At 39.0% G+C, this 15,404-nt stretch overlaps 1 protein-coding gene across 4 annotated transcripts in view; it reads left to right on the forward strand.

Annotated features, from left to right (window-relative positions):
• The window catches only part of Slc4a4 (solute carrier family 4 member 4), a 397,268-nt gene that overhangs the window by 323,155 nt on the left and 58,709 nt on the right, over positions 1-15,404 (forward strand). For all 4 annotated transcript variants that reach the window (XM_040747371.1, XM_040747372.1, XM_040747369.1 and 1 more), the window contains one exon: positions 10,498-10,568. In XM_040747371.1, coding sequence (XP_040603305.1) covers positions 10,498-10,568 — 71 coding nt within the window. The remainder of the gene's footprint in view (positions 1-10,497; positions 10,569-15,404) is intronic.

Here is a 15,404-nt window from a genome sequence, read left to right on the forward strand (position 1 = left end):
CAGGCAAAAGGCAAGACCTTCCTTCTTCCATGTCCCTTATAGAGGCTGCCACCAGAATGTGTGGCCTAGATTAATTATGAATCTTCCCACCTCAAAAGATATGGATTTAATGTGGACCTTGCCACATCAAGTGATCTAATTGAGAAAAATCCCTCGCAGGTGTGCCCAACCACTTGGATTTCTGTTAATTTTCGATATAGTCAAATTGACAACCAAGAATAGCCATCACAGCCTGTAATCGCAGAACTCAGGAGGTTGAGGCAAAAGGGTTACCACAAATTCAGTGCCATCCTGGGTTATACAGTGCCATGATGGCCTGGACTACAGAGTGAGAATCTGCCTCAAAATCAAAGCCCCAAACCAGCTTGTACTGTGGTAGGTATTAAAATAATTACACCTGCCCCCCACCAGAGAAACACATGTATGTGGAGTTCTTCTTGGAAAGAGAATGTCTAACACCTTTGGATGGAGGCCATCATTCTGGAGTTGAGGGAAGACTGGGCAGTGAAAATACTAGGTTCAGAGGTTGGGGACATAACTCAATAGGTCAAATGCTTGCCTGGAATATGTATGACCTTGGGTTCAATCCCCAATACTGGAGGGAAGAAAGGAAGAAAGGAAGGAAAAGAGACTCACAAACATTGATAATTTTGACTTTTCTATTTATTTGTGTATATATACATACATATATGTTGTGTATTTATGCAAAAGTCTGTATAGTAACTTGTTACACAAATATGAGTAATTATTCAGCAAGGTTTTCTAAAAGAAAATAATTATCACTCAGCTGTTTTGTGGTTTGTGAAGCTGGCTTAGGGGTTTGTCAGCATACCTGTCACACACAAAAAGATAGATCGGGTGTTGGCTCCATCCTACCTATGGCTAATGGAAACTTACATCCATTTCTTTTAATTGGATGCTGGCAGACAAGTTAATACAGGACTAAGGAAGGTATCACTGAGTGTGTTCAAATTGAAAGAGAGACAGAGACAGGGAGTGAGAGACAGGGAGACAGAGACAGAGGGAGAGAGTGGGAAGGGAAGGATGAATTAGGCTAGAGAGACAGGAGGGAGTTTTCCAGGAAGTTTTCCCTGCCAGCAAGGATCTTTGTATGAAAATGTGGCACTGAGGGCTGAGCAGGCTTCACATATGCAGAGCAAGTACAGGCAGTGGTGTTATAGCTTCCTTTTGATCTGTGTCCCCAAGGCTGTGTGAAGCATCAGTCCTGAATTCCTCTCGGGACACCAGCTCCCACTCCCTCTAATTGGTACCAGTATAGATCTTTCCGTTGAATGATGCCAAATATATGACTGGAGCAAGTTCATTCTCCCCAAGCAGCTTGCCATCACCTTTCTGTTCTACAAGATGTGGTTAGTGATAGTATATACCATCTGAAGAAGGCAGACATGATGGTATATGCCTGTAATCCAGAATTTGGGAGACTGAGGCAAGAGGATTTCAAGTTCCAAGCTAGTTTGGGCTATCTAGTGTCAGCCTTGTCTCAGCCCCTGCCCCCAATAAAGGAATTGTTTTAAAGGTAAACGTGTAATGAGTAATTAAATATTTCCTGTTTTATTGTTATTATTCACCACAATTTAACCTTTAGTGTAAGTGGCAGCACAAAGATGCTTGCATGTATCATTTTTCTTTCTAATAATACACCATTGGGCCGTTGTTCTTTTCTGCATCCACATTGATGGTTTCACTTATTTTAGTAGTGTTTCAGATAAGTGACATTCATGATATGTATTCAGGAACTGATGAATTTCTAAGCCTGGGGAGTTGAAACTTGCTTGTGGTTTGGAAACTAAGGGCATATAGATATGTCTTAGTCACTGTCCTATTGCTGTGAAGAGACTAAGGAAACTCTCATGAAGAAAGCATGTGATTGAAGACTCGCTTACAGTTTCAGAATCTTAGTTCATTATCATCATGGCAGGGAGCTTGGCAATAGGCAGCACGGTGCTGAAGAAGTAGTTAAGAGATGCGTCCTGATGTGTATCCCAAAAGAGAGATTTTGGGCCTCGACATGAGATTTGAAGCCTCAAAGCCCAACCCCAGTAACACATTTCCTCTAACAAGGCCATACCTTTGAATCCTTTTCAAATAGTGCCATCTCCTGACTAAGCATTCAAATATATAAGCCTATGGGGGCCATTCTTGTTCAAAACACCACAGGGTATTTGCGATTGTTAACAATTTCATATTTTTCTAAGCTCTATAAAGTTAATGGCTATAGGTTGGGCATGGTGGCACATGTCCTTTAATCCCTTTCATCCTTGCACTTGGGAGGTACAAGCCGTGGATCTCTGTGCATTCAGGACCAGTCTGGTCTATATAGTGACTTCCAGGCCAGCCAGAACTACACAGTTATACCCTGCTTTAAAAAAAATGAAAAAAGAAAGATGAAAAAAAGTAAATGACTGTATAGTTCCTACATAACTCTCTCCTATAACCTTTGTAGCTGTGATAGCAAGCTGGAAAGATGGATCATAAATGTTATTACTTCTGAAGAATGAAATGGGAAGGTGCTAGGGAGAGTTGCACGTACAGCTCAAGTAAGTGCTCTAAGAACAACAAAAGGCCAGTCTTTCATCACAACATGCACTCCTAGTGAAAGCATTCAGTCAATGAGCCAATAATATTTAAACTGGCGGATGCCTTGTTTTCCAACACTGGGGCAGTATGCAACAACAAGCCAGCAACTGCACAGATGGAGTCGTGATCCTGCAAACTGAAAGATTTTGCAGAAATGGAAATAGGGTTCCCTCACCACTAAGAGAACTGTACTCATGTCCGTAATATATTATAGCCTTTTAAATGTCTTCCCTTTTTTTAGTATTTCAGACGTGTTATTCTTTATTCTTTAAGAATTTCCTAGTGCATATATAAAATTCATTTTGATCATATCCACACACTTCCCTGCCACGACTCTTTTGAGACGCTCCACCTAGTCCCTTTGGCAACTTCTTGCCCTTATTTATTTATTTATTTATTTATTTATTTATTTATTTATAGAATGTAACCTATTGAGTTCAATCAATGGTGCCCACATGTACATGTTTATAGAACCATCCACTGGAGTGTTGTCAACCTATCAGTGACCACATCCTAGAAGAGAACGAACTCTTAGCAGCCAACTACTGCCAATAGCTCCTCAGCTATGGTTTGGAGCTTGTGCGCTCCTTCCTTATCTGACTGACTTGGTCTTGTGCAGGCAACCACAGCTGCTATAAATTGATACATGTATTGGTGATGTCATGCCCAGTAGACATTTCAGAGCACTCCCACCCATCCTCAGGTTCTTAACGTTCTTTCCATTTTCATTTTCCAAAGCGTTTCCCGTGGAACCTTGGAGAAGAATATTATCAGCAGGGAAGTTTACATATCCCATTTGCAGCTGAGAACTAACAGTCACTTGTTCTGAGTACTTTGACCAGTGATGAGTCACCTCATTAAATAGTGCCCATTATACAAAGCAGCTTCTCTGACCAAGGGGAGAATAGTGCTATCTATGGCTGTAGACTTAAGTATTTAGGAGGGAGTTTGACAACAAAACCATTTAGCAAAACACTAGCTGTAGGTTCCCCTCCACCACCACCCCACCCTCGCCAGTTTCCTGTGACTTCCCCAGCCATGGGTTTTTGACCAGGCATGATTTCCTTCCTATGGGGGTAGGCTTCAAACCCAATCAGACAGCAGTTGGTTGTTCCAAGTGGCAGTCATGCCACTATTGCCCTAGTGGGTCATAGCTTTCCTGGTGCATCTGTATTGTAACATGCATGGTTTGGTACTGGGTGAGATCACTGATATCTGATCTCCCCCGCCTGCAAGCATCTATCTCCCAGTAATATCTCCAGCGAGAGAGTTTCCCATTGTTTCTATACTGATTTTTCTATCTCCTTCAATGTCTTCAGAAATGGACTTTTGCAATCTAGTTATGGGCAACCAAGAGCAATGGTAATAGCCTGTGTTGTTTGTTTGTCTTTGTGGCCTCTCTGACAAAGAACTTGTATTATAATAATCCATGTCTAACATTGAGACATTTTGTTGTATAATCTCGGTCCTCTAAGCAAAGTGCTGTGTACCCACATACCTCTGTTCAAATTCCTTTTCATTTTAAAAATGTATTTTCTGAGTTTTAATTTTTTTCTTTGTTTTGAAACAGGGTTTCTCTGTGTAGCCCTGGTGGTCCTGAACCTCTCTTTATAGAATAGGCAGGTCTTGAACTCAGAGATCCACATGTCTCTGACTCCCAAGCACATAGCAGTATGGGCTCATGAGATAGACTAATTAATTAAGTTCTTTGCCCCATAATCTATGACTGCATTTATATTGTGATTAAGCTTTATTATTACCATTAAATGGCATAATACTTGGAACCAGTCAACATCAAAATCTCTCTCTCTCTCTCTCTCTCTCTCATAATTCTCATTGTCTTGCAATACAACTCCATTCAGTCTAATATTGTCGTATTCTTTAAAGAAGTTTACACATTTCCTTTTTTCCCCATTAAGCTTTTACTGCAAGCTGAGCCTGGAGAGTCATTAATAACCATGTGCTATTATAGACAATCAGGAAACACATGCACCTGTGTCTCAGAGAAGAAAAATATATTTAGTTTAGCACATGTAGACTATTTATTGCTATTTCACTGAGTCCAAACCTTAAGGATATTGTGTACTATTTCCATAGTCATGAAGCAAAAGACTTTCAAGTGTTACGAGAAAGGTGTTCAATTCATCATAAGGGAATTTATATAATTCATCCAGAAATGTGAGTACTAAGACTTTTTACATTGGAAACAAAACATGGACATCTTTCCTTAAACTCACCTTTACTTCTCCCCTAAGGTCTTTTCTTTCTTCTTTGAACATCATCAGAAATGTACTGGGAGTCTACTTTATTGATTTCTAAGAATTATGTTCCTTGTAATGATATAGAGTGCATACACATTGTATTTTTTTGTTGAAACATTTTTCAACAGGGCATTTTGATTATAATAATATGTTTATTATATTATAAATAGTGTAACTCATTTTCAAATGGCTGCAGGTCCAAATTCATTTGACCCAGACTTTAGAAATAAATTTTTACTCTAGTCTCTCTGTTCATTTGCATAATGTGTGAAGGTTGTGATAAACACATGCTCGAGTGTGTGTTGATAGTTTAGAAAAGGTCAGAATGAATTTTCTGACCAGGTGTTGGTCCTTTATCTGAAGGTGAAAGAAGTCCTGCTAACAACAATAAATTATAAAAGCCAGAAAAATAGCCTCAGGGGCAGACACTGTATCGTTAACAGAGGGGTTCTATTTTATTGATTAGTTGCTAACTGTTCCAGAGAGAATGCGCTTAATAATGGATGAGCGATTAAGAGAAGAATATTCTCTTTCAGACATCCAACACATTACTGTCTGTAATCTCTCAGAGTAAATGATGGCCTTTCTCCTGGTGTGAAACTGTTAAGACCAAACCAAGTGACAGGGTTAGGAGTGCTTTCCATGTCCTTACCTTTTTTTATTTAAGTATGGAGAGACATCTGAATGCTCTGAAGCAGTTGTCACTATGTACATAGTTTTTCTCTTGGCATAATGGATGGATACTGTGATAACAAGTTACCACCATTGAAAAGTACTACTGGGCTCCATGTGTGTACCGTGGTCCAACAGTGTAGTCAATATGAGTTTCATAATTAGAAATCCCAGTTATGGGACATGAGGAAATGCAGCATAGTCCTAACTTATCTTTTATGAATGGTGACATATTAAATGCAATTTCCCTTTTATGGTAGGTCATTGCTTTTTTTTATGAAGTCGGTTTACATCATAAAGTAATAGCAAAACTTGAATGTGTAAGTTCCTCATGCTTGCCCTTGATACTGACCTGCATTTAGCATAGTTGATGTTTTGTCATTCATGGTCATGGTGGCTCTGGAGAAAGCCACACAAACCCAAAACACTCATCACTTCAGTCTGCCTTCATTGTCCTAACCTATATTTCAGCGGGTTCCTCATGAGGCTTGTAGAGCCTGGAAGTGGCGAAGGAATGGACTTGCATTGTCACCAGACCTAGCAATAGTCTCTAGCTTTGCCTTTATATAAAACATGTATTTGGACAACTTCTGTTGAATAATGTCTGCGGCACATTGGGAAAATGATGATGGGAGGGTATGGAGGAGACATTTTTGTGGAAACCGTGACTAAACATAATACATCCACTGTAGTTCCACTCGTTAATCAATAGCATGGTGTCTCAGGCAAACTTGTGGGAAGAATATCTGTGACTCAAGACAGACTAACTTGCTTGCTAGTCATTGGAAATCTCACCCATTTGGTTTGTTAAAAAGTACTTAGGAAAAATGAAAATAATAATAATCAAAAAATTTAAAAAGCTGTATACCTTTGTTTTTAGACTTAGGGCTGAGAGAGTAGTAAGCCATGGTCCTTTCTTACAGAATTATCCTGATTCTCTTTGCCATTTCCACAAAAGTTGTTTTTGTTCTTTTGTTGACCTAGACATTTAAAGCGTAGATTCAACTTTATCAAGAGAGATATCAAGAGAGGTGGTATCATCAACTTATCCAGGGCCCTGGGATCAAAGACAAGCTCCTGGAGTAAGGAGATCCAGTTTTATCTTAGTTCTGCTTCCCACTTTCTTGATTTCCTTAAGGCAATGAGAATGCTTAGAGTACAGTAAAGCATTGAGCCCTGATAATTTACAGTAACTTTAAGAGTGTCTTTGTTTTCGGTTCTGTGTTATTGTAGCCATGAGATTCAGATTAGACTGATATTTAGTCATCACCATACAAACGGAAGACATTTACCAGGGGATTTCAGTAAACCTGTTTCAATAGCACAGTATCTGTAGATTTGATCGTCACAAAACCTTTATGAGCCGGGCAGTGGTGGTGCAAAACTTTAATTCCAGAACTCAGAGGCAGAGGTGGGAGGATCTCTGTGAGTTTGAGGTCAACCCAAAACCAACCAACCAACCAACCAAACAAACAAACAACAACAAAGACCTCTGAGAAGTATCTGACATATCCCCCAGGTCAAGTTCTGCTTTCTCCAGGTCACCTTAGTAGTAAACTTAGCACCATTTACGTAGCTGTGATGTGAAGCTGGCATCATGCTGTTTTGCCTATACTGCATATTTAATCTTTGTCACTTTACAGGGTAATGGAATTCAAATCCAGCTCCACAAATGAAGGATCTGTGGCTTGGAATAGTGAAGTAACTTCTTCAAGACCAGGGTTAATGGAAGGAGCTTTAGAGCCTTGTGCTCAAAATGTAGCACAGCTGAAATTTAGGCCAGGACTACTGTGCCCTTCCCTGCCTGTGATGTTGTGTTACACCATAGCCAGAGTCTGCAGTAACCAGTTGTTACTCACATTTGACTGCATGGCCTCATCTGAGCTTGTGCATCTTCCTGTTGCTACAGTTCCTGCTAGTATATAAAGAAGGGCCCTGTGGAGCCTTGGCACCAGGTCTGTGGAGATTAAAGAGGGTCACATTATGTAGGATGTGTGTCAACACCAGCACATGTCCCCTCTTACAGCTGAAGCCACTCCATCTCCTGATTCTTTTACTAGACCTTTTCATAAGCACTAAGAAGGAAGGGCTGGCTCAAGATTGAAAAGTAACAGAGACACTTTAAAAATATCTATTTTCAATAGCATGCATTCCACAATTCAGAGGATCAGCTAAACGTTGATATGTAAGAAGGAGGACCAAAAAAGTTGAGAATCCTGTTTATGGAAAACAATAAACCTGTGAGAATGCATAGACTAGACTGTCCTGGTGCTGACTGGCTAGATCTAAATTAGCTACATTGTTAAAGCAGAGATTTGCACTTTTCCCTGAGCCTTGAAGCTGAGCTGAAAGTAAAGACAGAGTGCAGTGTGTCTGGGCTTTTCTTTTGACCTTTCCAGAATCCTAATTAAGGATATTGCAGATGTCTTATAAATGGATCAGTCTGCAATTGGTTGCCAAAGTGTTTATACTCTGTCTGGATCTAAATGGTGCCCAATGGCCCTTGTAGATCAAGAGCCCAGCTGTAATTGATCATTTTCTCATCAGTGAGCCTAAAGAAATTTACTTTTAATCTCATTTATGGACTCTTCCAAACCCTGCCAATATATATTTATAGAATATATAGTATTTTATACTTCTTGCTGGTTTTTAGATATTGCTCTTCTGGTATTTTTTAGGGCCAGTTTACTTTTCTAGTTTATCTTAGATCAACACTGAAAATGTAAAGAAATATAATTGAGTGGGATTGATACATTCCTTATTTTAATGTCTGTATTATGTATAGTTATTTCACAGACTTCACCTTCCCCAGCTCGTTAAGCATGTTTGGAATACAGAGAAGTTTAGGAAGCTGGTGAAATTGCATTGAGAAGCTAGCTGAGGAGCAGCCTGCCTGCTAGACACTATGAGTTCATGGATGCCATTAGTGAGTGCTGTCCCACCTTGAATCTTTGGCCCATAAACAACGTCATCTAGATCCTGATAAGTAGGAATGATGGTAGAGAAAGAAGAGAGCCAAATTTAAGTAAGGTCTGAACTGGGGAATGCTTTCTGATTGCAAACTTAGCAGAGCCATGGTTTGTTTCAGAGTCTTGACCCATACTTAAATCACATGGGAAAGTTTGCCTGTGGTGTGTTCTAGGATGATTTATTTAATTATTTACTACCTATTTTTGAAACAGAGTCTACTATAGCCCAGACTGGTCTCAAGTTTTCTACATAGCCCAGGATGATGTTGGACAGACAATTGTCTACCACTGTTCCACCCCTCCCATCTGATTCTTTAACTAGCACTGAGGTTGAAACCCTGGGCGCCGTGCTAGCTGGACAGACACTCTCACAGCTGTGATAAATCTTTAGACCCGTCCCATGTTTTGATCAAATTGAATAGTATAAGAAAATATACTGTATGCTCTTTTTTCAAGAACAAAAAACTACTAAAACCCTAGTTTTGCTAATAATACTTTGCTAATTTTTTTAAATTTTATTTTAGGAATCTTGTATTGTTGCTTAGGCCAAGCGATCTTTAGTGTACTTGACTCTCTTGGATTTGTAATGAAACACAATAAGAAAGCATATCATATGCACAAGTTAGAGGGGCTGTGGTAGGCAGGACCTTCTGGCTAATATTCATACAATGTCCAGTCTTCAGTGACCAAACTAGATTATAATGTTGACCCAAACTAGGACCTAGGCCATGCATTTCCTCTCTTTTAGTTTCTTTGCCTTGTCTATTTCCTTTGTGTGTATTTATTCTCATTCATTTCCCCTGGAGAAACACTCTTCACCAGATTTCTTAACTGACCGTGGATAACTAATTTGAGTGCCTGTGACTGAGACTCAGGCTTGGTAGACCCTAGGGAAGATTAGTGAGTAGCTATGTGCTTTTTGTCCTTCTAATGGATCTCATTATATGTATCAATCATCAAACACTGTCATGCATTTCTCCTTCAAGTTTTATATAGACAAGGTCTGAAACACAGAGAGCTAAAATGAGTCTGGAGTTTGACTGAGTGGGGGAGAAATCAAAGAGCAATTTTTACATCAAATGTTGAATAAATGATATGATTCTCAGATAAAAGCTTAATAGACATTGTTTCATATTGCCATTAATTATGTCCTCTGTATAACAGTTTTAAGTGCAAACCTTCCCTTCAGTAGAAAAAAGAATCTATCTGATAAAAATGAAATATTTAATTAAAATACTGCATTTTAATTTTCAGACCCATAAAATAAAATACTAATGAAATGTTTCCAAAGTAAAGGTTGGTTTAATAAATAAATTCTTCAGCAAGGTGCATCTTAAATCTACAAATTATGCCTTATTATATGAAAATAAGTTTAAATTTTGATTTGTATCTCATTATATTTATATTGTTTAGTGTTTTTCACACATTTTGTAAATATAGACTTTATCATGCACAGTTCAATTTTCTAAACACTACAAATTCCTAATGCTTAACCAGTGAATCTCCAAAGTGTGAGATTTTGCTATACATGAAGCTGGTAATCACCGTAATAATAGGCAGGCATTTCTTCCATTAGACAAATGCATACTGAATATGCACTAAAAACAGAATGATAGATAGTAAAGATACCAACATAAGATTCTAAACTTTTAGTAACTGCTCCCAAGTTTTGGATAGCATCTGTTCTTCTCAAGTAGATTTCTTTAACTTTTCATTTTCCTATAAGATAAACTGGTAAAGCACTAGTGTGTGGTTGATTAAAAATAACAGAAACAAATTTAATATCATCTCTTACATATTTTTCATACATATCTGCTTCAATCTTTGTTTTATTTTAATGTGAGAAGAATACAGTTACAATACATATCCTATCCTTTCATGGTGTTTACATGTTGCTTCAGAATTTTTAATGCCCTGACCTGTGTTTTAAAGGTCACTATGCATTTAGTTTGTTTCTATTTTATTTTTCATAGACAAAAATTGTTCTTTTCTTACAGTTAATCTCTCAGTATCTAATGATACTACACTAGCCCCAGAAGACCTGCCAACAGTTGCTTCTACTGACATGGTAAGTAACATATTTCAAACTTCCCACACAGTTTATAATTTATGCATTGTGCTATGTGGTCTCCATTTAGCTGTGTTGATTGTAATTGCACATAGAGGGAAAGGAAATAAAATCTAACCTGTCATCACTATAGTTAGCTTTTCATCTTCTTTAAAAGACGTGAAACCAACATTTACCCATATAACATTACTTTTTAAACCTTTTTAAAGAGTCTAATGCTAGATCCCATTCATTGTGACCTTGAAACATTTCTATAAGAGCAGTGAGAATGCTGGGAAACAAGAACTAATATTGTCTATTTCTGGCCTGACTAGGCATTTGTCTGGCTGACCAATTGGTACTGCTCTCCCTTCTCTAAGGATGCCAGTTGCCGGACATTTCCCCCATTACTTAGAAAGGACAGAGTCTCCATCACATCGTGTCCTTTCCCATGGCTTGTAACCAAGGACCTTTAAGGCACTTGAACTAAGTTTTAAAAACGAGCTGTTTTGCATGGAAGATCACATGCTGGGAGAAAACTTTTATATTGGAGAAAATGGGGAAAGAGCTGTCTCAGGCTTCTGATTATTCCTTCTATTCCAAATATGGAAGCTGACCAAAGAATATCAATCTCCCAGTTACAAAGACAGAAAACATAATACCTTGTATTGAGAGAGTGCCCATCTCTCAGGAGACCAGAACACTTCTGCAGATATTGTGTGGCGAGTGTCCACAGCATCCCTTTCAGAGATGCTGTTCGTGTCTTTGCTGGGCAGTTCTCACAGGACCCTGTTTCTCTCTTGTTTTGTATTCTCTGGCTTTCTTGACTTCATTACTTACTGCTAGAATTTTCTTTGACTCCTTTCGAACTTTATGTCTTTATTTCTTTGTATCATACTGTGTGAGAGAGAGAGTGTGTGTGTGTGTATCTGTATATGTATGTGTGTGCCAGTGAGTGTGTATGTGTGAATATGTGTGTGTGTGTGTCTGTTTATGTGTAGGAATATATCTACATGTTGAAAGTCACTGTACAAGAATTCAGATTTTAGTTTCTTTACCAGCCAACCCAGAAGAACTTGCCTAAAATAGAGGAGGAAATGCTTTCTTCTAGGTTTAAAGAATTTTAGTTAAAATTCTTTTTGTGCTTTTAAAAAGAAGCTGATAAAAACCAATGTTTATTTGAAATAAAGATTTTAAAGACAGTTGCTTTCACATTGCTTCTTAGCCTTCCAGGTCCCGCAGGGGCCAGTTCTGCAGCTAGCTGGTCCTGAGCAGAGCTGCTGCTCGCAGCCAGTGTTACTGTCCTCAGATATTCTGCCCTCCACTGGCCTGTGTTCCCTCAGTAACTGTGATTGTTAGCGAAGGAGAAGCCATTACTTCAGAGAGGCACAAGTCCTCTGTGTGCTGCGGCATACTGGCTCTTCTTCCCTGAACTCCTCCTGGGACATATGGCCATCAGGACTGAATTTCGTTTTGATCCATAAGTTATGAGAGAGGTGCAGTAAAGGTGACGTGCTGCCCCTAGCCAGTGAGCCTTCTTCTCCTAAGGCCCTAGGAGGGAAGGTCCATCCCCTTCATCCTCATTAACATGAAGACAAGCTGCCCTGTGCAGTGGGCATGTTTCAGATGGAAGGGCAGGGAAGAGAGACATTCCAGCCTCCAGACAGATGGGAACTGCCCAGACAAGCTTCCCTGAGGACTAGGGCAGTGTTTCTGGTGTTTTCCTTTATTGCTGTAATTATTTTATCCTCACCTCTGCCCCCTTTCCTATTGATGCCTTGCTGGTTACTTCTCTCTACCTTGCAAACAAATTCTTTATCTGGTCGCTGAAGAAAAGGCTCTGAGAGGAGTTGCAGCTGGTGGCATACTGTGTCTGAATGAGATAGGATCTAATAGCTTCAGCTTCTAGCTCAGTGTCAAAATGTAACATCAGTATCCCCAGAGATGACTGAATGAATTGCTTAGTATTAGCTCCTTGCACGCGATTCCTCTCTGTCCTTATTTTAAGTTCCTCAGAGGCATCCCTTTAATACCCGACTCAGATGAGCTCACGTTGATGAGTTTGCAGTGGCATGCTCTATGTCACAATCAAGACATAAACCGTTCCTGTTTCCCAGGAAGCCCTATGGGATAGTTCTGTTGACTTCTCAGCTTTCTGAGAGAAGAAAGATCATCCTGGTCTTTGGAGGGCAGATGCCTCATTCCTTTCAAGAAGACACTGAATCCGGCACTTGCTGCCCAGTGGGTGTCTTTTACTATGAGGGACTTGTAACATTTCAAAGTTCAGTTTATTTAAATGTCTTTATGTCCTCATCTCTGGTGGATTTTAAACTCTCTGATTTTACAAACTACCTAGCTTGCTTTGCATGTCTGTCTGGGAGCAATAATCTCAACTTTTCAGAGAAATAATCTTAGTCACGAGCAGAATAACCACTATATTTCAGTATTTCATGAGAACTGCAGCTCAAATATATGCTGTACATGATAAAGTAAGATTGGAGATTATGCAAATATAGCCTGCCTATGGTGGGAAAAGCCCTAAGTGAGAAGATCAGCTACTTTTCCTTGAAGCTTCTGTATAATGTCACTGTCAATCATACCTAAAAGAGCACCTTTTACCAGTCTGTGTGTGTTGAAGGAGAAGAGTGTAAATCTTTATTATTTATTTACTCTGTTATACTACCCAATGAAATTCACAATGTCTATACTGGAGAGTTTCTTAAGCAAGGATTAAGAATTATTATAGTCACATCATTCTACTGGACAGTTTGACATAGCAGCAATAGTGGTTTGATCTGATGTACCTTCAGGATGAGTCAGGGAGTTAACATTCATTTTCATGGGAATCTGAATGTCGTATTAATGTTCTTATACATGGCATTCTTATGGTTTTCTCCCATTGAGAAAGTTAGGTGTCAAAACCATCCTATCCTTAAATATGTTTAAAGACACACATGTTCCTACTTTAAAAATCTGTTGTAGAAAACTTCATATATGCACTCATGTTTGCTACTTTGGGGGAAGGGGACAATATGGAACTTTATTTTTAAGAAAATCCTTGTATTTCTGAGAATTGTCAAATCCACTTCGTATATTTGAAAATGCGATGCAGAAAACTGATTTGATGTCTCTTCAGGAGATTGTTCTTTCTGGAAATTCTCAGCTGCTTCTCTTTTTAGAAACCTTTTCCCTTGCTACCCCCTTTACACACTGTAGTTTACTGCAGATGACCACTTTGAAATAGCTCCTCCATGGTGAGCATGGTTGTTCTTAACACAGGGGTCTCTGTGTCTTCATGTGAACGTCTCTGCTCACAGTATCTAATTCTTCTCCCGTGTGTCTGTCGACGCATAAAGAAATGGAGGGCCTCACCCTCCCTGGGGAAATGAGGGGATATTGGGGGGGTTGGGGGGAGGGCATGGGAGGAGGGGAGGGAAACGGAGAGGGACCTGGAACTGACTTGTGAAGCAACCTTATTTCTAATCTAAATTTAAACTTAAAAATAAATTAAAAAAAAAGAAATGCACATCAAATCTGTTGCTCATTTTCCTCATCCATTGGCTTCATTCCCTGTTATTTCTTAGCTTTGCTAACCTGCTTTTCCTGATACCTCAGGACTCTGTGCAAATATTGTCTTCTCTGTACTCAGTGTAATATCTGGCTTCCTCATCTGTTCTCATAAACATGCACTTACACTGTTTTTTTAAACCACCTTATATTATTAAGCAATTTTTTGAGCAAATGTTTTATTCCTCTAAGGAAATTATAGACATTGTTGCTGGTTTTTTTTTTCATCTTTCTTACTCCCTTTAAGCTTATATTAGTTCACACGTTTATTTGGGTTCACTGCATTCTCGAATTCCTGGTGGGAATTTTTTAAAATCTCTACTGGTTGTTGTTATTCAAAATATCCTATCAAATGAATAACATTGCCAGATTTGACGAACAAAATAAGGAATATTCAATTACATTTGAATTTCAGGAAAATATTAAATAATTTTAGTGTATGTTCTGAATAGTGCATAGGACATGCTTGCACTGAAAATGCTTACACATAGTTAAGGTTGAGTGTTAACTGAGCATCTTGTATTTTATCTCGCCATTTTAAACTGAATGTTCACTTTAACTGTATCCTCTGCACAGAGGACTGACAAATTGGCACAGTTCTTCTTTGGATATGCCCCTTACTGGAGCCTGATGAAGGGCTTTATTCACACAGTCAACAGGGCTTCTTGGTGCCTGCCATACCCTAAACTGAGCTCTGCTCTTTCTTTTGTACTGCTATGTGCATAATCCTATTGGTCCTTTGGCTGTATAATTTATCATTTGCAGATTTTGCCCAGCCCTAGGCTACAACCAGTGTCTGTTTGGTTACTTGTCTGTTTTTTTTTTCACTACTCCCTTTTCCTTTTTCATCTCTACAAGTAGTTGAGTTTGGGTGTGTTTTATTATCTCATCCCCTATGAACAGCTTTTATGTTTACTGTCCCTGAGAAACTCATCTTTAAAAGCCTTGCAAATGTTCTTATAATCTAGAGTATCCTCTGCTGCTGTATTTTGTTTTAAAAAGTCTGTAATTGCTAATACAGCTTTTCACTCCTACTTATTCTTCAGCCCATTGTGTTTCTTTCACCTATCATTGTGATCCATCAGTAGCCTTTTGTGGTGTCTCACCTCCCTCATTGGCACTCTGGATGCTCTCCACGTTTTCACTCAGAATGCTTGTAGTTCTGTTGCTCCATTACTCCCAGGTCAGCTCATCGCAACTGATGTCTCAAACCTTTACATCTCTTCTAGCTCTGTTAGACATCTTTCTAAGGACTTCCAAATTCATATCGGTAATCATTGAGGGTGGGCT

The sequence above is a fragment of the Mesocricetus auratus genome, unplaced genomic scaffold, assembly GCF_017639785.1.
Source record: "Mesocricetus auratus isolate SY011 unplaced genomic scaffold, BCM_Maur_2.0 Super-Scaffold_100006, whole genome shotgun sequence".
Taxonomy (NCBI): Eukaryota; Metazoa; Chordata; class Mammalia; order Rodentia; family Cricetidae; genus Mesocricetus; species Mesocricetus auratus.